Below are 26,932 nucleotides of genomic sequence, written 5' to 3' on the forward strand. Positions count from 1 at the left end.
CTGGGGCCATACATAAATGTCTAGAGTTGTCTAGAGTTCAAAAATGTCGTTCATGGATATCATATCAAATTGCTACACACTTGTCCCAATTAACAAGCATACCAATTTGCAGAAACCAGGTTACACAGCACTCTACTGCATCTACTGAAGCTCCAGCAGAATAAATCTAACATCAATCCACTGCAATAAAACGGCATCGTGATTTCCCAAACCGAATGTCACATAATAAATCCATCCGCTGTCATGTTACAAATTTGTCAGCGGAACAATAATCACTCGTAATTTAATTAAACGTCGACCATGGCTGTTCCACCCGCCGCCGGCCGGGATGGTCCCCGTTTGTAATGACAAACGTGCGGCAGTGCCATGCCACAAAGCTGCACCGAATTGTAGCCATAATCGCAAAAAAGTTTCCCCTTTGGTCCGAATCACCTATTTGCGTGCCTGTTATGTGATTACCATCAGCAATAAAGTAGGGCACCATTATATATGTTAAACTGCACACGCAAACTGGTAAAGTGCGAAAGTGTTCTTTTTTAAAAGCAGACAGGGGGTTTCCGTAGTGCGGTGGTAAGAAGCACGGCATACCTCCCGATGGTTGCAAATGGGTTCTAATCTAGGTTCAGTTCTAGTAATTTGCGTATATAGGCTTCGTCTTAACGGGAGCAGTAATAGCAATTTGGCTTAGAAACCTTTCGACCAGCATCTGCGAATACTGAACTGCGATGTCGGGAGGTACATTGCTTACCAGTAGAGATAACGTAGCATAATTTTCAGAGCCAAATAATGACAACGACATGTGTTTTTTACCCATTTTGAGAAATCCGCTTACATGTCGCCCTGTCACCTTTCGCCGAAATTATGGATATGGATGCAACAGTATATTTTTTGTCTTGAATCTTACGCATATACAGCAAAAAAAAATCATTAACATCTCAAATATGTTTCCAAAACTTCCCATACAGTCATTTTGCTTTCATGAGGATTAAGATGAGGAGCACTCTTTTGTAGCTTATCGACCAGCAAGCTAAAACACCGTGGCAAAATAATTTAACATGGGTAATTAACCAGTTTATTCACAAGAAAACTTCCCACCCCATAAGCCTCAGGTGAGCCACCGGGTTGTTCTATTTAGCACACCATAAAAATTCACCATTTATTCCGTAGGGGGAGAGCACCCAAAATCCACCTTGAAAAGCACAGATCTCAGATAGGCAACAAGTGGCAATTTATGGCTTTCTAGCAGATTAAATATTCATATTTTTAGCACCCTTCTCCACCTCGCATAGTACATATAGGAAAACCTGCTTGATGCGATTTTTTGTTGATATGTATCTGTTATGTATAGAGATAGCATTCTACAATATCAAGTCAAAAAGAACTTACTGTAAACTTTTTGCATATTTCCTTGTCGACTCTAGATGGCGTAATACAATTTTGGTAGTGGGTTACCCCCATTTTTCGGTTTGTTTTACAATCCTAGTGGTGGAAATGAGCTTTTCGCTCATGGATTCCCGCCACACACGTGGAAAAATGTGAATATTTCACACCCAACAAAAATGCCAACCCAACTAGGTACGTGGGGTGTAAGTTGTGGTTCCTTCTCGGAGCATTTGCAGTGCCCAAAAATTGAATGTTGGATTCAGTCTAGAATGGTGTGCCCTTGAGAACGTGAGTGTATCTAGTTTTGGATTCCGGGATACTTTGTCCTTAACGCTAACTGTATTCAACTAGCTAGTAAAAAATCCACTATCTATATATTCAACTAATTAGGTCTAACATAGTAAGCCGGTTTTCACATGGATGTTTTTTCTATTTCTCGCTTTTCATTCCAGGTAAGAATCTGAGATACTTTGAAAATCTACACGATAAATATAGTAAGTATTGCAGAGCAGAACACTCAAAATATTTGGATATTGAAACATTATAGCTCTATGCAATGACGCACTTGAAATCAACAGATCTCGCTTAGAACTTTCTTGATCTTATATAATAATAATTTTCGGTGCCTTTAGAATTATACAATTTTATGTTTAACTGCCCTGCATATAAATAGGAACAACCCCAAGAAGATAATTTCGTTTGTTAAACGAGTTCGAAAATCCGAGGTGGTCTTAAATCATTAATTTCCAATATCCGTCGATTGTACTTTTTTCAAAAGATATCTCCGAACACAACCATAAACAACCCAATTGGTTTACGACTGGCCAATAAAGTCCCACACCAGCTTACCCCTTGAATGGGGTATTTGGTAGGCGGTGACGACAGCTTGCAACTCCCATTGACGGTCATAGACACAAACATAAACAGTAATCACTACAAGAAGCCTCTAAATCTCGTTCAGCTTGCTGCTTCGTACATCCAACATGGTGACCAGTGCCCCCAATGTTCATCATTCCGTCGTAAAAACACCATGAAGCCACCCAAGAGGCGATTTTCGCCACGAACCGACCGACCGGGGCCCCGTCGGCCCCGACATGTTACTCGTTTTGATCAACGGGCCGGATGGGGGACTCAGCATCGTATAGAATCCATCTTTTGCTACATAACACCATGTCTTCGAAGTATCATGCTTTGTTCGGATAAGAAAAGGAAAAGAATGGCCGCCACGGAGTCTGGGCTATTAAAATGCCATTAACTTAAGAGGATAAAAGTGTCACCACGGTTCGTGGGGTGCAGGTGAACTCTTCGCGTCACCAAAGCCGTTGGGCGTTGGAAAGGATAAAATATCGGAATGGTTACAGTCTTCTTGCATAAGACTATAACTCCACAAGATTTTAATGCACAACTTTGACTTACTACCCGAAAATATTGATATGACAAAAGTGAATAAAGTCGCTCAACTAGTACGAAAAAACTTTTTTTTCTCCAATTTGTGTTTATGTCCTGGTGCTCATTTGTATTTCAATTGATCACATTTCTATTCTAAATTTATTGGAAGCTTCTTAAAAATTGTTTGCGAATAAATACGATTTTTTTTGTAATTTTATCACAACTTGTTACTGTTTATAGACGAAGAATTGGTTCACGGTGTAAAAAAAATGATTATTATCGAAGTTTCATGTACCTCTGATTTTTTTTCACAGAAAGTTAGGCAAGGTCATTAGAAATGAAGTACGGGGTGTTTTAAAATATTCCACCGGCGATTTAAAAAAAAAAGTGATTTTTATGGTTTTCTTCTCTAATATAGGGTATCTGTTCCTATATCAATAACAATAAGGCTATGGGCATATGAAATGCATTGATTTCTCACTCAATAATCAAGAAACATGAGAATAATTATGCTTGGCTCACGTAATTTTTAATTGAAAACAATTTGGTAACTTCAGAAATGAAATTACTATGACATTGTAGAAGTAATACTACTGTACTGCAATAATACTGTTTCCAACACAAAATACGCACACTATTACTTGTGTGTATACGTAAAGATATGATTGCAGTGATGCCGAATTCTTCAATGTTTTGTATTTGAAATGAAATATAATTACAAAATTGCAGTTTTTGTTGTTGTTTTTCAACTTATCAGTTTAATTTTATGTTTGTCATAGATTATCTTTTCGATATACCTTATTTTACAAACATAAGAGTTGAATTTCACAGTAAAAGTTTATTCAAGCATTTTTGAAATAAAAATCTAGGTCGGCAGCCCTTGAGAGTACTGCAAGCCATGTAAACAGTTTGGAATACGGACAAGGATAATTTAGACGTTGTTCGAAATAAACCTATATCAAACTATAGGAAATCGCGTTGGTTTTTCAAATATAATTATATTTATAGTGAAAATGTGATGTGCTTTATATGTTGTGAAGTGAATTTTGAAAGGATTCATTTCTGTTAGCTTAAAATTGAGTGCAATCGAGCAGTGCATCAAACCAACAGTTCAGAGGTAGGAAAATGAAAATAAAAGTGCTTTATAATTTTATCTTTTAATAATTTGATTCTTGTGCATTACAACATTACTCAAACAAAATCGTGAATAATATTCCAAACATTCAAGAATGTGTTCCATCCATTATTGTGTACGTACGATGTGTGAAATTGTAATTAAATTGATTTTTTATTTGGTTCATTGACGGTTGGGATTAATATACGGGCTGTTATTAATATGGGAACAGATACCCTACCGTACAAAAAGTCAATTGATAACCCAACAAAGGATCAATCATTGTAATTTACCCCTCAAAACGATTATATACACATTTTTAGCATTTCCGCCTTTCGCGTATCTATATAGATAACCTATCTTGACACGGAAATAAAATTTTGAAAAACATTTTTAAAGTTCAAGCGTTCCTAAAGTATTTTTAGTGTTATTTTTTAAGTTTTGAAATCTTTGCTGAAACAATATTCTATCTCTGGCATCTCCATTGTTCTCTGATGAATATTGTTTTTGCATTTCTATCTTCTGACATTTTTACTAGACGACCTGTCCACTGAAGTGCTCCGAAAAGCCTGTCCACGTTAAATTTCGGACACCCATCTCACAACGAGATTTTTAAACATTTTTACAAACTACGGAGACAATCCATTTACATGACAGCTAAATCTCTCCGGTCTATGTGCTGATTCCAGCATATTTTTGCTCACTCCAAATTGATGGAATTGAACATAATCGAACTGCCTGAAATCTAACGTGGACAGGCTTATTTTTATTTTATGAGATTCAGAATGTTTTCTCCTTTGATGATGTATTTTGCTTGTAGTTCATGCGTATGAGCCACATGTCTTTTTTTTTGGCCTCTCACCGAGTATTGTAGGCAGCATCTTCCGCTAGAAATAGGGACACCGCAGGTATTTCCGTCCATCGTCATAGGGGCTAAAACCAACGAAAGCAACGTACATTTGCTAGAACTCCACTATAGCAGAACGTTTCTCCTGAGTTTACGATTTGGTACGTATGAGTTTTACAAAAAAGCGTCTCTTTTATTGGTTTTCGAGACTATGACGAACAGACGAAAATACCTGCCGTCTCCCTATCTGAAAGTATCCTAGGCTGCTTTTAACGTTTCATGTCCGTAATTGTCCACCCGAAGAATTGAGGAATTATAAAAAGCGATTTTCGTTTCCATCTGAGTTCTTTTTCTTCACCTGTATTGTACGAGACCTAACTTAGACCTAAAACTGGTTATGTACGCCAGAGGTAACCCTATTTAATGCAGACAATCTTCATAGGAAACGTCATTGCCAGTGTTTACAGCATTGTTAGTGTTTGTCAGTGTTTGTCAGAATTTCAAAGGATAATTTTGTTTATACATATTCAAACATATCCCCTTTACTTTCTTAGCACAAACAACACTAAGCTTATCTCTGTCTCTGCATGTAATTATGTACTTCATCTTGGCAGAGCTTATGTATATGCTCCTAGGTTTTGCAGATGAAATTAAGCTCCTTAGTAAACAATCGTAGAGTAGTGGTGGAGACTTTCGTCTCACTGAAGATTGAGATGGTGAGAAAGGACATATCAATTTACACTATAGTGGTATACCAGTATGAAGTACATTGTTACGGATAGAAATAGAGATAAGAGGATGTAGAGGAGATGATTAGAGGCGTTGAAGAAATAGTTCACATTGGAATGCTTATGAAATGGGATAATGATTCCTAGTAAGTAACATCGTTGTACTTATGTATAATGGTTTCATAGCACACCTGAAGAGTAAATCTTCAAAAACATTATATAACCATAATTATTACTTGGGTGCAAAAACGGTTTTTTACAGCTTACCAAATTACTGCTTTTAAAAGTATGAATGACCCCCACAAATATGGAATCAATCAAATGTGCTTGTAGCAACAATATAGCTTCCGTAACATGCAACCGGAAATGGAATTTTCTGTGTATAACTCCATCCAATTGCCTATTTCGGACATGAAGCGTGGTAATTATAAGAAGCAGGCCAGTAAGGTTTTGGGGTTTTCAAGCAAAATGCGCTGCGAACAATATTCGGTATGTACCCCGCAAATGATGAGGCACTGTATCTAGAGGAAAATATGAACCCTTTAAAATATGGCAGACTGACAATGGGCTGGTCTCATAGTGTGAATGTCGGAAGAAAGAAATGCGAATACAACATGCAATAGAGAACCATATTTGGGCTGGAAAAAGATGATAATTGCTAAAAAAAAAAATGGAAAATAACGCAAAAAAATAAAAACATAGTTTGGGAAAGCTTGAATTACAGAAATTGATATTTTTCAAATATTTAGATCTATTTCAAGATTTTTCTACTTTTTTCTTTTTTTCTACTCAAAAAAGTCTACAAACGTGTACATTTTCAATTTTGAAAATTAATTACAATGATTGATCCTTTGTTGAGTTATCAATAGACTTTTTGTATGGTATATTAGAGAAGAAAACAATAAAAATCACTTTTTTTCAAAAAATTGCCGATGAAATATTTTAAATAGAGGTGTGCGCCGGTCCGAAAATCGTCGGCGGCGGCGTTTGTCATAATTTTGGTCGGCGGCGGCGGCGTTTTCGGCGTCACGCCGACAGCCATTTTAGCCGGCGGCGGCGGCGGCGTGGATCGGCGTGGCGTTTTTTTTTGCATTCGTTTTATTTTTATTTTTCCGAGACATTTTCAAGAATCTTTTGAATAGCGTCGGAAAAATCTAATGGGCTGTTCACAAATTACGTAACGCTATAGGGGGAGGGTGGAGTCAGGCCAAGCGTTACGGTTCATACAAAAAAATTAAAGCTTCCATAAAAATTAAAGTTGTTACGAGGGGAGCGTGGAAGTTCAAAATCCGCAAAATTAGCGTTACGTAATTTGTGAATGAACCCTAATGTACGTCCCCAATGTTTTTCCAAAATATTCATATAGAATTTTTTTTTTTATTTTCTACGGGACCTAGTTTAAAGTATCCACAAGAAAATTTTGTAGAATTTTCAAGGAAGGGTCTTCAGACTTCCCAAAAAAATAGCAGAAAATTCTTCGGAATAATCATGAAGAATTGTCACGGGAAATTCTTCCAAATTTCTACAGAAAATTATTCGAAATGTCGTGGTAAAGCTCTTCGAAAATTCTGTTGAATATTTTCACAGAAAATTCTTCGAAATATCCGCGGGAAGCTTTTAGGACTTTTCATGAGAAACTCCCTGAAATTTTTACGGGACATTTCCACACGGAAAACTGTTCAAAAAGATGATTTAATATTTTTTTTGGATTGTAAAGGAAAATTGTTTGGAATTTCCATGAGAAATTCTTTGGAAGTTCCACGGGATTCTTTTAGGGAGATAGACGGCTTTGACAGGATTTGTTTTATTATTGGCAGGGGGGTTTTTGTCGACCAAATTTTATGAAATTTGGCCACAATATTCTTTGATATGCAAAGAATGTTTAGGCCAAATTTGAGCATAATCAGTCATAAGAAACCCCCTGCCAATAATAGAACAAAACCTGCCAAAGCCGTCATTCCCCCTATATAGATTTATTTTTTTTGGAAAATTAAGGGAGTTTCTTAAGATTTCTTCGGAAATACTCTTGTATTGTACATAAGAATTTCACGAGAAATAATGCAAAAAAGGAAGGGTCGTTTGACCGAGAGTCATTCGACGGAAAGCTATTTGGCCGAAAAACATGTTACGCTGAAAGTCATCTAGCCGAATTCCATTTGGCCGAAATTAATATTTGAGCGAAACGGTTATTGATTCGAAAACCGTTAATTTCATTTGACCGAAAGCGAAATTTGGCAGAAAAAGCCGTTTGCCCAACAGGTCGTTTCGGCGAATAGGTCATCTGGTTGAAAATGCCATTTTGCGGAAGGTCACGGTAGATCTCAGCAATTTGTTAAACTTTTACCGAGATCCACACAGCCGATCCCAGCAAACATTTTTTTGTTGAGGTATTTGAAAATCTGTAAATAGTTTGCCGAAAGCCACGTAACAAGTGTAATTTATGCCGGGATATCTGTTTGTTTGTTGGGCACACGGCTGTGCAGATTTTCCAGAAATAAAAACTGATTGTGTATGATCAAAAATGTCGATCCATTTTCGATCATATAGCTTTTCTGTCAAACGACTTTTTCGACGAAAGGATCAGTTCGGCTGAACGACATTTTCGGCCGTATGCCCAAATGAAATTTTAAGCCAACGGTCACAACGGTCAAGTCATTTCACAATTCACGTAAGTGAAGTTAAAAAAAATCAGCCAAACGACCATTTCGGCAAACGGTATTTTCGGTTACATGACCTATTTAGACAAGTTAATTTTTTGGCCATAGGATAAATTTGACCGAATAAAATTTATGGCCGTATGTCCATTTCGTCTATATGACATTTTCGACCAGACGAGTTTCGACAAAACTACACATTTTACCGAAAGTCATCCCGAGGAAAGCCATTTTTATAAATCCACTTGGCCGAATTGAACGTTTGTCCGAAACGGCTGTTCGGTCGAAAATGGTTTGGCCGAACATTTCATTTAGCCGAAAGCGAAATACAGCCGAAAGGGACATGTAGCTGAATTGGTAATTTGGTCGAAAAAGTTATTAGCACTTTGTCTGTAAATGCCGTTTTGCCGAAGTGGCCGTATGATCGGATATGTCGTTTGATCGAATAGATCATTTGGTCGAAAAAGATGTTTGATAGAAATGATCGTTAGGCAGAAAGAGCAATCTGGCACGAATATGTCGTTTCTGCCGAATAACCATTTCGAACAAATGACCTATTCAACTAAACGACTTTTTCGATAAAATGACCAGTCGATAAAATGACCGAATGACACTTTCGTCCGAATATCCTTTTTGGCCAAATGATCAGTCTACCAACGATGGCATTTTTGGCCTAACGACTTTGTCAACCAAAGGAACTGTTCTGCCGGCTGGATGTCCTTTTCGACCAAATGATTTGTTCAGTCAAATGGCGTACTCGGTCAAACAACCTTCGGCCTCGTGATTTTCGGAGTTCAAAAATTATATTTCAACGAGAACTTTTTCGGGTTTCAACGGGAAGTCTTCCCGAAAATCCTTCGGTATTTCCACTCGAAGTTTTTCTTCGTTTTTACGGAGAGCTTTTCGAAATTTCAACAGGAAATTCTTTAGAATTTTCGAAAAAAAAATCTTTAGAGTTTTAACGATATGTTGTAAGGATATCAATCAGGAATTTTTACGAAAACTACACACTAACTTTTTCTTTCTCGAGCTCGGCAAAATCGGGCACCGCTGTAGCTCAGTAAATTTCAGAACTGAACTTCGGCATAAAATTTGGTTTATTACTGATTTTTGGCAAAATATTTACCATATCTCAGCAACTGAAACGTCACTTTTACTGAGATCTCGGCAAAAATCATGTTTGCTGAAACTCGGCGGTGCCCACCTCGGGAAAATAAACAAAAAATGCTGAGATCTCGGTGAAAAAAATTAAGTGTGTACACTAGATCTTCGGAATTTGCTCGGAAAATTCTGCGGACTTCTACAAATTTAAATCGGCATGGAAAATAACAAATCAGCGGCGTGATAAAATTTTAACGGCGGCGCGCCGGTACAAAATTGTCGGCGGCGGCGGCGTGTCAAAAACTTCCGGCGGTGGCGGCGTGGCGCGGCGGCGCACACCTCTAATTTTAAAACACCCCGTGCCTTATTTCTAATGACCTTGCCTAACTTTCAGTGAAAAAAAAATCAGAGGTACATAAAACTTCGATAATAATCCATTTTTTTACACCGTGTGGTTATTTGTGTTCGTATGTTTATGCTCTATCACTTTTGAAGACTCAATTCTTTGCATGGAAATAGAAGAAAATGGATCACCATAGAGGGCAAATTTTTGGTCATCCTAATTTTAAAAAAATAGTGAAAAGAATCATAATGCACAATGGTAATTGAGCGAGAACGAAGCGTTTTACCAGAGATTATGAAAGGAGCTGTTTCGCAGATTCTGTTTTTTTTCGCATTTTTCGTATCAGGATGCGAAAAACTTGGTTTGTTATGATTGAGAGAGATTAATGTCTATCGTTGATCGACGTTTTTAGTATCGATTGACAGCGAATTCTGCAATTCATAGATAAAATGGTTTTAGAAAGATAAGAATAATATCATTCGAACATCAATAACATTTTGTTTCGTTTTGTTACTTATTTACTAAACTGCCCATGATCGCATATTTGTAACATTTGAATTTTGGTTGATTTTGTAAAACGTTTGTCAATCACCCCCACAAACTCAATCATTTTTAGCTTACCACAGATAAGCAATATAGTAAAGCCTGTTTTACTGTTGTGGGATTAGATGCAGTAAATTGAGCTTTCTGAACGATTCACAGGCTTTCTACAAAATGCACAAAAATGCGAGTGTTACAAATATGCGATCATGGGCAGTAAAATAGCATGAGAAAATGCTACAAATTCGCTATTCAGAATCAACAAATTTTATTATTCAATATTTAGGATATGTTGATCAAAAAAGTCAGTACAGTAAAAACCATGTTTACAACATTGACAAATGAAAGCATACAAATCTTCACCATCCCAAAGCAATTCACAATATATCCTTTCCTGGTCTTCATCCAAATAATCATGAAAGTTGTTCTTAGTTGAATATACTCTGAATGGCGTTCGTGGCTATGTGGAATATGGACACATATATCGTAAATCAGTTCCCCAATGGAGTTAGCCTAGATAATGATAAAAATGGTAAGACAATGCATTGAGTTAGTAATTATTCGACATACCGGTTCTTGAAGCGAATCAACCAACTGACACCAGATGTAGTATTCTAGCAGCCATGCTAGGGACATAAATAAGAAAGCGAAAGCGAAAACATTTAAACCAAGTGATGTGGCCACGAACATATATAATGCAATGCCCAATATTGCGTTGTAATGTACAACTAGAAACATTTTTCCTGCTATGCTGGCCAAACTATTAAATTGCCTGTAGAAGAAAAATGAGAACAAAAATATTTATTTTTGAGGATTCAATGATGCGCACTTGATATCACCTAGTGTATTCCATTTGTTGCTCAATGGTTTCTCGCATTTCACGACTCATCATTTCATAGTAATTGTCTACGTCAACGATGGACAACATTGCCAGCTGATAATACCGACGTTCCAACATTCTTAGCTTCATTCGCATTCCCATGATCAAAACTCCAGCACACGATAAATGAGAAAATAATCCGGGCAGTACGCTGAAAGCTACGGTACTCGCGAATATTTGGTACTGAAAATTCGTTATTAATTTCCCTGCCTTGTCCATCGGAGGCGGTATTGCATAGACACGTGCCATGGTCTCGTTGGGGATCGAGAGTATAATTGTTTCTATGATCACTAATCCAAACATGAGGCGCACCATCTTCCTAGCACTGCGGTTGAAATTTATTTGTTCAAACTGATCAAAAGCTTTGTCGCCGGAATACACACGATTGTCTTGGATGAAGCTTCTAAGAGTTGTTAATGGATCTTTGAGAGCGATTAGGACTAGCGCTTTGAAGCCTGCTGAGCAAACCACGATAATTTTCAGGACGGATAAAGCTTGCGCAGATACATCATCCCATTTGGTGTCCATATCGTTTTTTACTTGTAGCAGTAATACAAGTGAATTAAAAGTATACAAAACATATCTGAAGAACAGAAATGTGCGATTTGATGAACAGTCAACACGTGGCACTCCTGTTCCAAATTCAATTAAATAAAAATCAACAACTTAATGGAAAACGTTTGAGATTTTTACCTGCAACAAGCAGCATAGCATCCACCAATTGAAAACAATTACCTCCTGGACCATCATCCGACCAGAAGTGTGAAAATATGGCGGACTTTGACGAATAAAGTGTTTGAACTTGATACCAAAACGAACGAATATTAGCAATCATTGCAACGATGAGCAAGAACTAACTTCCAGCCCGTCCTGAATGGGAACTAATCAATCAATGAGCCTTGAAGACATACCATAACAGATGTTTCGATTGAATGCCATGCATCCTATCAAGATTGTTTTCCTCGAGGAACTTAACTATGTAGTTTAAAAAGAAGGCCAAATGGTTGGGCGTCTGATTTGTAGTCTATTATTTACGCTCCATGAAACATCAAACTTTGACAAACAAAGTTTAAAGTGTATGGAATGAGACTAACACATTGTTGGTATCTTTTCATAATAACATACCGCCGGCTACTAGAACTTTATTGTAATCCTTAGATACTAATACTAAGTTAGGAGTATACAAAACTTCATGAATAATTCTATCATGTTCATTGGCACCGATATTGAGGGAATATGGGCAAAACATGTCCTACGCAGAAAAGAACCAGAGTGAGACACAAGAAGCATAAATGTGAAAAATAAGAGCATACCTAGTTGACTGTAGTTTAAAACTTGCCTTATGGAGAGTTTCATTTATAACTCTACAAAAATTATCATTTTTGAAAGATAGATAGATAGATAGATAGATAGATAGATAGATAGATAGATGGGCTGCAAAATGGTGAGTTGACATCTGGGAAGGAGCGACCTACACAGCTCTGGTCCTCACAAGTTCCAATCTCACGCTTCCACGGGTCTTCCGATGACAATCGACCGCCAGCTAAGGGTTTTGTACTTAGCTGGTAGTGCAGCCTGGGCACCGTTGTCCTTCTGACATCAGCTAGAGTGAGGGGGTGCGACCAAAGGGACCATCGTCCCTAACCCCTAATCCCAAGGCGTTTAAGCGACCCATGCCGAGGGGATGCATGGCCAGGGGGGTGAAATAATGAGCTAGGCCTCTAACGGAACCTGTGGGGTACCTGGGCACTTCTTCTTCATTGGCATTACATCCCCCACTGGGACAGAGCCGCCTCGCAGCTTAGTGTTCATCCAGCACTTCATCTGTAATTAATTGCGAGGTTTCTAAGCCAAGTTACCATTTTTGAATTCGTATATCATGAGGCTAGCACGATGATACTTTTATGCCCAGGGAAGTCGAGACAATTTCCAATCCGAAAATTGCCTAGACCGGCACCGGGAATCGAACCCAGCCACCCTCAGCATGGTCTTGCTTTGTAGCCGCGCGTCTTACCGCACGGCTAAGGAGGCCCCCCCTACCTGGGCACCCTCCACAGTAATTGTGCCTTACCTCGTCATGCTGGGCTCTGGCGTGGTGGACCTCTTTTCCCGAGCAACTCGTGGGACCAAAATGGAAAACCAAGTCAACTCTTCAATTAGTGGTAGTAGTGTAGGCGACAACCCCTTCGCAAGAGGTGGGTTGTTCAGGTCTCCGCCTAGGAGGCCAGAGGTAATAGTCGGCAGCTCAGTGCGCAGCGCCAGCGTGGGTCACTTAACCTTCATCTCGGCTAAAAAAACGCCGGTAGAGGTTATTGACGGCCCATGGCTTGTGAAGGCGTCGTCGAAGCATAATATCAGTAAGGACCTCAAGAGGAGCTTGCTGAAACTTCGAAAGTCGATGTTGGACGCCAAGCTGGAGAGGGCGGTCGTGACGGCCAAGTCTAAACCCGTGAAATCCGTGGAGTCGAGGTCTACCCAGACTGAGGCCCAAGGATTCGCGGACTCGGGCAAGGTCGAATCGACCGAGGGCGTGCCAGCGAAGACGGTGGTGCCAAAGTCTACCCAGACTAAGGCTCAAGTATTCGCGGGCACGTCGGGGGTGACTGCTCCAACGGAGCAGACACAAAAACGGGAGAGACAGTCTCCAGGGGATGAGCTCCCTGGGGCCGCTCCAAAACGCGGAGGGTTACTACCCCGAACAAGGGTAGTGGGGCTGGGAAGCTGAACCCCGGCCAGGTACCTCCAAAACCGGGGGAGGAAGAACCTGGAAAGGTCCGTCCACCCAGGAAAGACGGTGGTAAGGGGTTACGGCAGGCTGAGAGCTCTCAGCCGCACCAGACCAGGGAAATAGAGGGGGGTGACGCCTCCTGGACCCTGGTCAAGAACAAGAGGAAACCGAAGACTGAAAAGAAGGCCCAGGCGAATGAGGGTAGCAAGAAGTCTAGGGTAGGCGCCAATCGCTCCAGGGGCGATGCCCTAGTCATCAAAACGGACGAGGCTAAATACTCGGACGTCTTGAAGGCGATGAGGAGTGACGTCAAGCTCGGTGAACTCGGCGCCGACGTACGTCGAATAAGACGTACCCGGGTGGGCGAGATGATTCTCGAGCTAAATCGGGGCGTCTCGCAAAAGGGCGCCGCCTACAAGAAGTTGGCGGAGAAAGTCCTAGGCGAGACGGTCAAGGTGAGAGCACTCACGACGGAGGTGAATCTAAGGGTTAAAGACCTGGACGAGATCACCGAAGTCGAAGAGCTCGTCACGGCACTGCGGCGACAGTGTGAAGTGGAGACGCCCACCGCAGCCGTTCGGCTACGGAAAGGTCCGGCAGGGACGCAGGTAGCATTGTTTCGGCTATCTGCAGCAGACGCCTTCAAGGTAGTCAAGATAGATAGATAGATATGTTTAAGGAGTCGACTGTGATTGAGGTTATGTAGACAGTTCTTGGCTTTCAGTCTGAATAAAGATCATAAACGGATATCCGTTCTAAACCTAACGTTTCGGTCAGTAGTGCTACAGTAGTGCTGCTTTAATGCACCCATCGAAATAAGTGCAATGGAATAATAAAATGTAGCTAAACTATGTAATTAGTGATAGGGTTAGGGTTAAATAGGGTTAGAGTGATAGGGTTAAAAAACATTCTGCACGTACCGATTTCTGTTCTCAAATGTAAGTTCATTGGACAAATAGTCCCCGCTATATGGTTCCATATTGGAAAACGTTTGACGTATGAACACTACAGGCCTTAAAGTGGCACTAATGTAACTGTTCCATTGCACTTAACGAAAAACAACATTCTGCATTCAAAATGCTATTTTAAGACTATGCCTCTCATGATTGCTTTGAGAATGCTTATTTAGAACAGCCAGGTTTTCGAAATGCTTATATACAGCATGGAGCATATGCAATGCCAGTATAATGCTATTATAGTGCTTACTTTAATGCTTATTGATTACCTGGGTAGATAGATATCAGAATGCAATTCAATGTAGGGAAGGGGGAGGAAATGACAATGCAATCACTCGCTCACTACAAGCCGAATATACCTGTGCACTTTCCACGAGTTCATACGGAGTTTATTGGATTTTTTGGGTTAGATTCGAGAGGCAGAGGTCCGTCTTGGTTATCGAGCTGCCAATGTGATAGATAGTAGAAAACAACTGATGGAAATTTCTAATTAGATGTAGGAAACAAGCTTGGTTCATTTCCAATTCTAGCAGATTACTGCTAGAATACTCAAGTGTAAGGTATAGGAATAGAAATGGAAACGTTATGGAAGTCCATATCCAGTTCTAGCGATTGCAAGAACATGAGAAATATAGAGAAAGATACAAAGTAGGAAAATAGAACGGACCTGGAATTGAACCCACGACCTCCTGCGTATGAGGCAGCAGCAGTAGCCATATGACTACCAAGCCCTGTTAAATGATGAGATAAATGATGAGATAAATTATGGAGATAACCTCAGTAAATCTCAATGTTCATCTCATTTCTCATTTCCGACTTCTCGTTTTTCACTTTTCTTTTCTCATTTCTCCTTTCTCACTTCTCACTTTTCATTTCACACTTCTCAATTCGAACTTCTCACTTCAAACTTCGCACTTTTCACTTCTAACCTCGCACTTCTCACTTCTTGATTTCTTATTTCTCATTTTTCATTTCTCACTTCACATTTCTCACTTCTCACTCGTCACTCCACTTGTAACTCGGCTTAATAAACAAGTGGCCTAATGTCCTTTCAACTCAAGGTGACTCGGGAAACACTACACACCATGATATTTTCCCTATCTTTTGTCTAATTCTAACTTTTTCTCCTCGTAATTTTGGAGCGGCGAATTTCGATTTTCAGTTGTTTGATGTAACTGTAAAAGCATCAGCACGCAATTTTAAGTCATATTTGTTGCAGAAAAAAAGATTATCATCGATAATGAAAATAATAATAATTTGATGATTGTTCGTGCTTCCCGTATAGGGCACTGCTCGGACTGCTTTGTATCTTTCTCACTGCAAAGAAATTGCAAAACAACAAGGCCAGTAAATGTCAATTTTTATAAAGAACGACAGAGAAAGATATTCGTTGATATTCATTGATAACTTTTGAAAACTTTGTTCAAATTTCATATTAGCAATATAACAGTACTTACCCCATTGCGTCAAATATTACCTTATTTTTCTTTAAATTTCATTGTTGAATGGTGAAGCCGTCATAAATAAGAAATCCAATATCGTATTGTTTTATTATAAAAATACAATTCAATCTAATGTAATTTGAACGGATTTCTTTGGATATTTCAACAATATATTTACATACGATACACTCTATTGTTTTACAAAAAAAAGTGTGTGATTTTTTTTCAGATTTTAAATAGTTATGATACTTAACAACCCGTACATTCTAAAGCGAAAACATAATTTACAATTTAATGAACGGTTTATAGCAATACAATCTAATGTATTTGTATTATTTCATCTTCAATATAATCTATGATCAATTTATTGTTTTTAAAAGTAATGTTGCAATAAATTGTATTGTTTTTCTATAATATTTTTTATCCGGGAATACTTTAAAAAAAACTTTATAATTTAAAACTAATTAGCTTTTCTTAGTGTCTAATCCAGTATACCGAATAGTCTTTAATTAAATATTGTTTTGAATTTTAAAAATGCATTTCAAATTTTATTTCCTATATATCATATATCTCATGTTTACAAAAGTTGAGTAAAATTTACCTAACTTTGGTCAAAATGTTAGGTAATAATTTGACTTGATATTAAGTAAGTTTGACTTAATTTTAAGAAAAATTTACTTAATTTTGGGTTTTCACACTAAACCCTAGATTTGAGTGAAAAGAACCTAATATTAGGTCCTTTTTTAACCGTTTATAATGATCCAGCAACCGTTGATACGTAGGGTGCTGCACGCGTGAGCTTTATCTCTTTCTTACTCCATAAAAATTATAAAACAACAAGGCCACTAAATGTCAAAATTTACATTTACTGGTTTTGTTCTTTTGAACTTTCACAAAGAACGAAAGTGAAAAGGATCCACTCGTGCCGTGCCCTATAGACTAACGCAAAATGAACTCCCCCAAGAAATTATGACGTTTGAGCGGATCGCATTATGAACGCAAAATGAACTTTTGTTCGAGTGGACGCCCCGCTTAAATGTCAAAATCCATCGGATGAGTGAATTTGATGAACTCCTGCACAGATCTTTTACCCGCAGCAGATGTTTTCTTCTTACTGAATATCGCGTGACGTCATCGTGGTTTAGTTCATAGGATGAAATCTCGCGAGAAGATGTGGAGAACGGAACGAAACTGTTCTTTTTTCTTGAGCGAGGGTAAACGGAAATCTGTGTGGGGATAGGACCCGACCCACTAAAACCAAAACCCTTTCGGCAATCCGTTTCCCCCGGCCCGCAATTAAGCAATACACCAAGGGAGGACTATTGAGAACGCTCAGGCCTATGATAACGCACTCGACGTTATAACGCAACATCAACTTTAAGGGTGGTAACCTCACCACCCGTCGATCGCAAGCTATGATACTAACCTATCGGTCTGTATCATAAACTCGTGTAGGAGACGAGCACCCCGACAACAAACACCGCAATGACCTCTATATCTACATAGGGAGGTCCCCATAGCCCACGTAGTCTCTACTGCAGCTGCTGGTTTTGTACAAGACGCCACCAGCGCTGTAGTTTCGACATAATCTGTTGAGACGCTTTGTTCACCGCATTTCATATAATTTCTTCCCGACACATCCTCTAAACGAGGTTGTCCGGGGTTGTATCCATTCCGCTGACAAGCGGCATTGCATTCAACATCGAATCGCGGGCATGCAAACATCACATGCTCACCGATTCTACCTCACCTACACATTTCGGGCACTCCGCAGAATCTGCGAACCAGAACCTATGCAGGAACTTTTTCAAGCAGCCATGTTCAGGCAACACCTGTGACTGGTGGAAGTTGACCTGACTATGCTTCCTACTAATCCAATTCGATACCTTCGGAATCAGTCTGTGGGTCCTACGGCCTTTGACTTCAGTGTCCTACGCTCTTTGCCAATTGAGCAACGAAGCTGCTCTCTTGACACGTCGCACTTACATCGAGTCCCTGCCGTTGAAGCACTCCACATCATCCTCCAGAAGTATGTCTATAAGCATCATCCAAGCAAGACCGGAAACTGTAGCAAGGGCATGTAGCGCATCTAGGGTTTGCAGCAATCGCTCTCAATAGATAACGATCAACGATAAAAGAGAGGCAAAAACTTCTTCGGATCCCATGAAAACAAGTCTATCGCACTTGGATATAAGTTAGAAAAAAAAACAAGGAGGTTTAATAAACCGCTTTGTTCTCGCTCATTTTATATTGGGGATCATATTTTTTTCGCACAGCTGTGTAAAACAAGTTGAAATGCATCATCAGAAGACGCGTTACGAGATCGCGAACAGAAGATGAAAAGAGCATAAGGTGGCATTCAAGCGCGAGATCAAATTGATCAAGTCCAACTGCCACGAGGAGTTGTGCCGTAGAGCTGATGCCAATCCGTGGAAGAATGCTGCCCGGAAAAGCTACAGTTAATCTTGGAGGGTTTCTTCTCGCACCACAGCCCAATGCTGTGGCCACTAACTCCATACGATGATGAAGGCTAAATTGTTGGCACTCAGGTCTCCAACGAAGAGCTTGTAATTGACACGAAAGCTCTGAATTGTTTCCCGTGGTTTAATGTTCGAAATAAACATTTAATTAATTCAAATACAACAAGAGAAATTGACTCAAGATCGCTATTTACATTCCATAAATTTATTATGTTCAATATTTAGGATATGTTTATCAAGAAAGTCAGCACTGTAAACACCATGTTTACAACACTGACAAATGAAAGCAAACAAATCCTCACCATCCCAAAGCAGTTCACAATATATCCTTTACTGTTCCTCATCCGAATAATCATGAAAGTTGTTCTTAGTTGAATATACTCTGAATGGTGTTCGTGGCTATGTGGCATACGGACACATATTACGTACATCAGTTCCGCAATTGAATAGGCCTAGATATAGATAAAAATTGTAAGACAATGCATTGAGTTAGTAATTATACGACCTACCGGTTCTTGAAGCGAATCAACCAACTGGCACCAGATGTAGTATTCTAGCAGCCATGCTAGGGACATGAATATAAAAGCGCAAGCGAAAACATTTAAACCAAGTGAATTTGCCAGGAATATGTATAATGCAATGCCCAATATTGCGTTGTAATGTACAACTAAAAACATTTTTCCTGCTATGCTGGCCAACATATTAAAGTGTCTGTAGGAGAAAAATGAGAAAAAATAATTAATATTTGATGCTTCAATGATGCGTACTTGATATCACCTAGTGTATTCCATTTGTTGCCTAATGAACTCTCGAACTTCACGGCTCATAATTTCGAAGTAATTAACTTCATCAACGATAGACATCTTTGCCAACTGATTACACCGATGCTCCAGCATTTTTAACTTCATCCGCATTCCCATGATCAAAACTCCAGCACATGATAAATGAGAGAATAATCCGGGCAACAAACTAAAAGCTATAGAACTTACGAAAATCTGGTACAGCAAATTCGTTATTAATTTCCCTGCCTTGTCCATCGGAGGCGGTATTGCATAGACACGTGCCATGGTTTCGTTGGGGATCGAGAGTATGATTGTTTCTACGGACACTAATCCGAACATGAGGCGCACCATCTTCCTAGCACTGCGGTTGAAATTTATTTGTTCAAATTGATCGAAAGCTTTGTCGCCGGAATTCACACGATTATCAAGCAGGAAGTTCCTAATAGTTGATAACGGATCTTTGAGTACGATCAGGGCCAGCACTTTGAAGCCTGATGAGCAAACCACGACAATTTTCAGGAAGGATAACGCTTTCGCAGATACATCATCCCAATTGTTGTCCAGATCGTTCCATATTTGTAGGAACAACACCGTTGAAACAAAAGCATACATAACATATCTGAAGAACAGAAATTTGCGATTCGATGAACAGTCACGTGGCACTCCTGTTCCAAATTCAATTGAGTAAAAATCAACAACTAAATGAAAAACGATTAAAACTTTCACCTGCAACAAGCAGCATAGTATCCAACAGTTGGAAGCAATTGCCTCCTGGACCATCATCCAACCAGAAGTGTGAAATTTTGGCGCAATTAGATGAACAAAGCGCTTGAACTCGATACCAAAGCGAACGAATATTAGCAATCATTGTAACGATGAGCAAGAACTGACTGGGCTGAATGGGAACTTACCGACCAATGAGCCTTGTTGACATATTTCGATTGAATATCGTGCATCCCATCAGAATTGTTTTTTTCGTGAAACTTAATTAGTTTAAAAAGAAGGCCAAATAGTTGGGCACGTGATTTGTTGTCTATTATTCCACGCTCCAAAAAGCATCAAGCTCTGAACAACAAAGTCTGATGTGTATAGAAAGAAACTAACACATCTGTTGATATCTTTTCATAATAAAATGTCGCAGGCTACTAGAACTTCATGCAATTCTTATCAATACTAGAACTTAGTTTCTAATACACTAAACTTCATAAATAATTCTATTATGTTCAGTGGCCCCGGAATTGGGGTACGAATAGTAAAACATGTCCTACGCATGAAAGAACCTGGGTGAGACATAAGAAGCGTAAAGATGGTAAGAGTTGACTTTAGTTTTAACCATACAATATTTACCAAGAGTTTAATTTAAAATTCTAAAAAAATATCTTTCTAATGCTTATCAGTTCAACTGTAGTAGCTTTGCGGTAGCAGTAGCCGCTCGGAGAAATCCTTACAAGAGGCTCGAAAACCTACTTTTCAATAGCCTAGGAAGCCTCCAAAAGCCTCGGAAGCCCCATTTTAAGAGGCCCGGAAACTTTATTTCAAGATGAACTTTTTCTTTAAACTTTCTTGCTTTTTTTTTCTTCTTTTAAAAAAAAAACTCGGAAAGCTCTTTTTCTGTTTTCCTTCTTTTCTAAGGCTCGGAAGGTTCATTTCAAAAGGCTCGGAGGCCTCATTTCAAGTGGTGCGTAAACATCCTTTCAAGAGACTCGGAAGCTCTCGCTTAAAGAGGCTCGAAATTCTTCTTTCAAGAGGCTTGGAACCATACACCCAGGTTTTTTTTTTTACACGGTTGGAATTCATTAATTTCCCGGTTAACCCGAACTTTCACAGCTTTTTAAATACCACCTGAATTTCCTTTGATTTTTTGTGAATTTTTTCGTGGGGTTAACTCATTATTTCATTGACACTGAAGGTCTTAAACGACTAAAACCAAACCGTGTAAAAAAAAACCTGGGTGTACTTTCAAACGGGCTCAGAAGCGATTTTTCAAGATACTCAGAAGTGGCTCGAGACCCGATCAGGAATACATAACAAAATTATAACTCAATTCTATCAATGGTTGATATTTAAAACAACGTGTGTTATAATTAGACAATTCGATAAAAATGTGTCTTCGGCCAGTTTTATTTCATATCAAAATTATAATAACATTAGTTATGTATATTTACACAAAATAATTGCCTACATTTTTTGATATTGGAAAAAAGCGGAGGTAATCACCTCCAGTATAACTTTAATCAATGTTGGATGTTAATAGCTAGTACAAAGTTAATTGCCCACATTATGGATGGAAATCCGGCGTTGTACCACATTTTTATACGTGATGTAGGCAATTACCATGAAAGTAGATTTTTGTACCTCATAATCATATCAACGGTTGTTATAATGTTGAAATGAAGGTAACAACCTCTGATATAATTATGTTACGGCTAGAGGGAATTTTGATAAAATTTTTGTTATTTTAACAACTAACCAGCCAATTTTATAACACATTTTGTTACATTATTTTTCTGAAATAAATAACTCCCCTTGTTATAATTTTGTTATGCATTCTTGATCGGGAAGCCGCCATTCGAAAGGCTTGCATCGTAAGCCTCCTTTCAAGAGGCTCAGAAACCTCTTTTAAAGTTGTAGGAAGCCTTCTTTCAAAGAGGCTTATAAACCTTCTTTTTAAAGACTCGGAACGCTCCTATCAAGAGGTTCGGAAGCCTCCTATTTAGAGGCTAGATTTGTTTTTCAAAAGGCTTGAAGCGTCCATTGAAGATACTCCGAAGCCCTATTTTAAGTGGCTCGAAAGCTGCCATTCAAGAAGCTCGAAAAGCTCAAAAGCATTCGTTCAAGATACTCCAAAGCCTCCTTTTAATTGGCTTGAAAGCCGCCATTTAAAAGACACGTAATCGTTTTCTTAAGAGGCTTTGAAGCGTACTTTCAAGATGATCAGAAGCCTCCTTTCAAGAGGCTCGGAAGACTCCTACCCAGAGGCTCGGAATCCTTTTCTTAGGAGGCTTGAAAGCGTACTTTCAAGAGGTTCGGAAGCCTTTTGAAAGGAGGCTTCCAAGCCTCTTGAAAGGAGCTTCCGAACCTCTTGAAAGTACGTGTCCAAGCCTCCTAAGAAAAGAAATCCGAGCCTCTTGGTAGGAGGCTTCCGAGCCTCTTGAAAGGAGGCTTCTGATCAACTTGAAAGTACGGAAGCCTCCTTTCAAGAGGCTCGGAAGCCTCCTTTCAAAATGCTCGGAAGCTTCCCTTCAAGAGGCCTGGAAGCCTCCTTACAAGAGGCTCGGAAGCCTCCCTACAAGAGGCCTGGAAGCCTCCTTTCAAGAGGCTCGGAAGCCTCCTATCAAGAGGCTCGGAAGTCTCCTTTCAAGAGGCTCGGGAGCCTCCTTTCAAAAGGCTTGAAAGCCTACTTTCAAGAGGCTCGGAACCCTCATTTCAAGAGGCTCGGAACCCTCATTTCAAGAGGCTCGGAAGCATCGTTTCAAGAGGTAAGCTTCCTTTCAAGAGGCTCGGAAGTCTTCATTCAAGAGGCCTGGAAGCCTTCTTTCAAGAGGCCTGGAAGCCTCTCTCAAGAGGCTCGGAAGCTTCCTTCAAGAGGCTCGAAACCGCCTCTCAAGAGGCCTGGAAGCCTCCTTCAAGAGGCTCGGAAGCCTCCTTAAGAGGCCTGGAAGCCTTCTTCAAGAGCCTTGGAAGCCTCCTTTCAAGAGGCTCGGAAGCCTCCCTGCAAGAGGCTCGGAAGCCTCCCTGCAAGAGGCTCGGAAGCCTCCTTTCAAGAGGCTCGGAAGCCTCCTTTAAAGATGCACGGAAGCTTCCCTTCAAGATGTTCGGAAGCCTCCTTACAAGAGGCTCGGAAGCCTCCCTTCAAGAGGCTCGGAAGCCTCCTTTCAAAAGGCTCGAAAGCCTGCTTTCAAGAGGCTCGGAAGTCTTCATTCAAGAGGCTCGGAAGCCTTCTTTCAAGAGGCTCGGAAGCCTCCTCTCAAGAGGCTCGGAAGCTTCCTTTCAAGAGGCTCGGAAACCGCCTCTCAAGAGGCTCGGAAGCCTCCTTCAAGAGGCTCGGAAGCCTCCTTCAAGAGGCTCGGAAGCCTCCTTCAAGAGCCTTGGAAGCCTCCTTTCAAGAGGCTCGGAAGCTTCCTTTCAAGAGGCTTGGAAGCCTCATTGCAAGAGGCTCGGAAGCCTCCCTGCAAGAGGCTTGGAAGCCTCCTTTCAAAAGGCTCTGAAGCCTCCTTTAAAGATGCACGGAAGCTTCCGTTCAAGATGTTCGGAGGCCTCCTTACAATAGGCTCGGAAGCCTCCTTTCAAGAGGCTCGGAAGCCTCCTTTCAAAAGGCTCGAAAGCCTGCTTTCAAGAGGCTCGGAAGCCTCATTTCAAGAGGCTCGGAAGCATCCTTTCAAGAGACTCGTAAGCTTCCTTTCAAGAGACTCGGAAGTCTTCATTCAAGAGGCTCGGAAGCCTCCTTTCGAGAGGCTCGGAAGCCTCCTCTCCAGAGGCTCGGAAGCCTTCTTTCAAGAGGCTCGGAAGCCTCCTTTCAAGAGGCTCGGAAGCCTCCTTTCAAGAGGCTCGGAAGCCTCCTCTCAAGAGGCTCGGAAGCGTCCTTCAAGAGGCTCGGAAGCCGCCTCTCAAGAGGCTCGGAAGTCTTCTTTCAAGAGGCTCGGAAGCCTCATTTCGAGAGGAGCGGAAGCAACCTTTCGAGAGGAGCGGAAGCATCCTTTCAAGAGGCTCGGAAGCCTCCTTTCGAGAGGCTCGGAAGCCTCCTTTCGAGAGGCTTGGAAGCCTCCTTTCGAGAGGCTCGGAAGTCTCCTTTCGAGAGGCTCGGAAGCTTTCTTTCGAGAGGCTCGGAATCCTCCTTTCGAGAGGCTCGGAAGCCTCCTTTCGAGAGGCTCGGAAGCCTCCTTTCGAGAGGCTCGGAAGCTTTCTTTCAAGAGGCTCGGAAGCTTTCTTTCAAGAGGCTCTGAAGACTCATTCCGAGAGGCTCTGAAGCCTCATTTCGAGAGGCTCTGAAGCCTCATTTCGAGACGTTCGGAAGCTTCCTTTCAAGAGGCTCGGAAGCCTCCTTTTAAGAGGCTTGGAAGCCTTCCTTGAAGGGACTTAGATGCGTCTTTTCAAGATGCTCAGAAGCCGCCATTTAAGTAGCTCGAAAACCGCCTTCAAAAGTTCTGCAGGAAGCTCGATGTATGAACTTAATTTGAATTGGAAAGTTTCATGGAAAATGAAAATTTCTGTCAACTTTATTGGGAGTTAATATTCCGTTAGTTTTCAGTTTTTTCGTTGTGGTATGCACTAATATTGCGGTTGTGTAAAATAGTGTTTTCTGCATATAATAGCATCGAAAGCAATTGTAGTTCCGCTAAGACGCTTCGAATTAACACAACACCTTTTCTTTGACGAAATTCCATTCAAAATGAAAAAAAAATACAACATTTTTCTATATAAAATGCGTCCCTCGAACCTATTATTGCGGTAGTGCTAGGGTCCTATTGCTGTGGTATAGCTCTCCATATAAGAAATACAGGCGCACAACAATAGGACTGACCTTAACAAAATATCGCAACGATAAACAACTGCATTGCCCATGCATAGTTGACGTATCAACCATTCGAAATTTCAGCGTATTTCATTTATTATTATCAAAATTTAAAACAAAAATCGAAAAAGTGCTGTTTTTAAGATTGACCCGAACCCGAACGAAAACGAACATCGGGTGAACTTTACAGGCTGGTCCACACGTGCAGCACTTTATCGGTTTTTGTTTTCGATTTTAAAAATAGTTAGAGGGTTCGAAAAATATGGGTTCTTTAAGAAAGTTAACCTTAAATCAGCCAAAGAATCGACTGAGACAATAAAACGAGATACAATTTTTGACGGGAAAGGTTAGCTATATTTTATTTTTTGGAAATTTTAATTTTTTGGAACATATTATTCTCGAGGATTAGCTATTTTTGGGGATTTTTTTAATTTGGGGAAATAGTTTTCGGAAAATTGTCCAATCTCAAAGAACCTTCTATGAACTAAAGGTTCGTTATGTCTAGCCTACTTGTTACGTGGTAAGATCTACCACAGTTACATTACCAGCTACAGGCAAGTCCTGACCCAACTCCGTGGTACTTATGAGGGTCGGTGGCCTTTCGTTAAGTAGTTAGTGGTCGCTAAGTCGGTGGCCTCTCGTTAAGTAAGTGCCACATCAACACTTCCTTCCTCTCCCTAGTTACGGTAAAGATGGGCGTGGCTAGGAGTAGTAATCCTCATGCTTTTGTTATTTTTGTCTAAGGCTGAAATCAAGGACTACTCCCCTTCTTGATTTCTGATAGCATTGTATATCTTCTTCTTCTTCTTCTTTGTTAGCATCCCCACTGGGACATTGCCGCCTCGCAGCTTAGTGTTCATTCAGCACTTCCACAGTTATTAACCGCGAGGTTTCTTAGCCAAGTAACCATTTCTGCATTCGTATATCATGAGGCTACCACGATCATACTTTTATGCCCAGGGAAGTCGAGACAATTTCCAAGCCGAAAATTATCTAGACCGGTACTGGGAATCGAACCCAGCCACCCTCACCATGGTCTTGCTTTGTAGCCGCGCATCTTACCGCACGGCTAAGGAGGGTCCCTGTAGATCAGGCATTTTGAGATAAGGATCTCAAAAGTAAAACATGAGTATCTTCTTCTTCTTCTTATTGGCATTACATCCCCACACTGGGACAGAGCTGCCTCGCAACTTAGTGTTCATTAAGCACTCCCACAGTTATTAACTGCGAGGTTTCTAAGGCAGGTTACCATTTTTGCATTCGTATATCATGAAGCTAGCACGATGATACTTTTATGCCCAGGGACGTCTTGACAATTTCCAATCCGAAAATTGCCTAGACCGGCACCGGGAATCGAACACAGCCACCCTCAGCATGGTCTTGCTTTGTAGTCGCGCGTCTTACTGCACGGCTAAGGAGGGCCCCTAAACATGAGTATCACTAGAGTCCAATATACGAATTACACCGTAACAATGATAATGATAATGATCACGGTATACAGAAAACAAGGTAGGCTCGTTAGAAAAATGACACTTCGAATGTGACGCATGTTTTATCGCCACATGTTGAAGTATAAAAGTAAGCATGCTGCGACCGTAGAGCATCGTCTCAGTCCAGCTTGTGCGAAGATAGCAGTGACGTCACATATTTACATTCTAACATGTTTACATACGTGATAAACCTGCCTTGTTTTTTATATGCCGTGATAATGATAATGTTATGCCTAGCCTACACTAATCCCCCTTTTACAATGACCCTCCTACTCCCACTGTAATCGTCTCCTTAAGACAGAGAATATGAGTACCAAATTTGTTTGAAATCGGACAATGGACAAGCATTCTACAGAAAGTATTTTCCCGAGGGTTATTTATTATCATCATGAGGCGATTCGCTAAATTTCAATTTTTCACTAGGAAAGGTTGCAATTATTCATTTCTTTATAGTTAAGATAGGTGCATCCAAAAATAATAAAAAATCGGCTTATTGTAGGTATTTCTGATTTAGGATTGATTTATCTTAAGATATGTTGATCAAAAAAGTCAGCACCGTGTAC

General features: G+C 40.2%; 3 protein-coding genes across 7 annotated transcripts in view; 1 reads left to right on the forward strand and 2 right to left on the reverse strand.

The window, feature by feature from the left end:
* Positions 1 to 26,932, forward strand: part of LOC134213062 (receptor-type tyrosine-protein phosphatase kappa) — a 436,242-nt gene that overhangs the window by 251,036 nt on the left and 158,274 nt on the right. The window lies entirely within an intron of this gene.
* On the reverse strand, positions 10,320 to 11,045 carry LOC134217223 (uncharacterized). Its single transcript, XM_062695996.1, has 3 exons — positions 10,939 to 11,045; positions 10,670 to 10,871; positions 10,320 to 10,612 (listed from the first exon to the last, which is right to left on the reverse strand). The coding sequence occupies exons 1-3, from the start codon at positions 11,025 to 11,027 to the stop codon at positions 10,382 to 10,384; spliced, it is 522 nt and encodes a 173-aa protein (XP_062551980.1). The 5' UTR covers positions 11,028 to 11,045; the 3' UTR covers positions 10,320 to 10,381.
* Positions 18,807 to 19,979, reverse strand: LOC134216467 (uncharacterized). The gene is made up of 3 exons (XM_062695341.1): positions 19,363 to 19,979; positions 19,095 to 19,296; positions 18,807 to 19,037 (listed from the first exon to the last, which is right to left on the reverse strand). Exons 1-3 carry the CDS (start codon positions 19,977 to 19,979, stop codon positions 18,807 to 18,809), a joined length of 1,050 nt encoding a protein of 349 aa, XP_062551325.1.

Source organism: Armigeres subalbatus, chromosome 2 (genome assembly GCF_024139115.2).
Source record: "Armigeres subalbatus isolate Guangzhou_Male chromosome 2, GZ_Asu_2, whole genome shotgun sequence".
In the NCBI taxonomy this organism is placed as follows: Eukaryota; Metazoa; Arthropoda; class Insecta; order Diptera; family Culicidae; genus Armigeres; species Armigeres subalbatus.

Coding starts and splice junctions, on each gene's coding strand:
- LOC134217223 (XM_062695996.1), bottom strand. CDS start 11,027: ATGTTGTCCATCGTTGACGTAGACAATTACTATGAAATGATGAGTCGT. Junction 10,872..10,938: donor CAACAAATGGAATACACTAG/GTGATATCAAGT, acceptor TTTCTTCTACAG/GCAATTTAATAGTTTGGCCA. Junction 10,613..10,669: donor TTGATTCGCTTCAAGAACCG/GTATGTCGAATA, acceptor ATCATTATCTAG/GCTAACTCCATTGGGGAACT.
- LOC134216467 (XM_062695341.1), bottom strand. CDS start 19,979: ATGTATGCTTTTGTTTCAACGGTGTTGTTCCTACAAATATGGAACGAT. Junction 19,297..19,362: donor CAACAAATGGAATACACTAG/GTGATATCAAGT, acceptor TTTCTCCTACAG/ACACTTTAATATGTTGGCCA. Junction 19,038..19,094: donor TTGATTCGCTTCAAGAACCG/GTAGGTCGTATA, acceptor ATCTATATCTAG/GCCTATTCAATTGCGGAACT.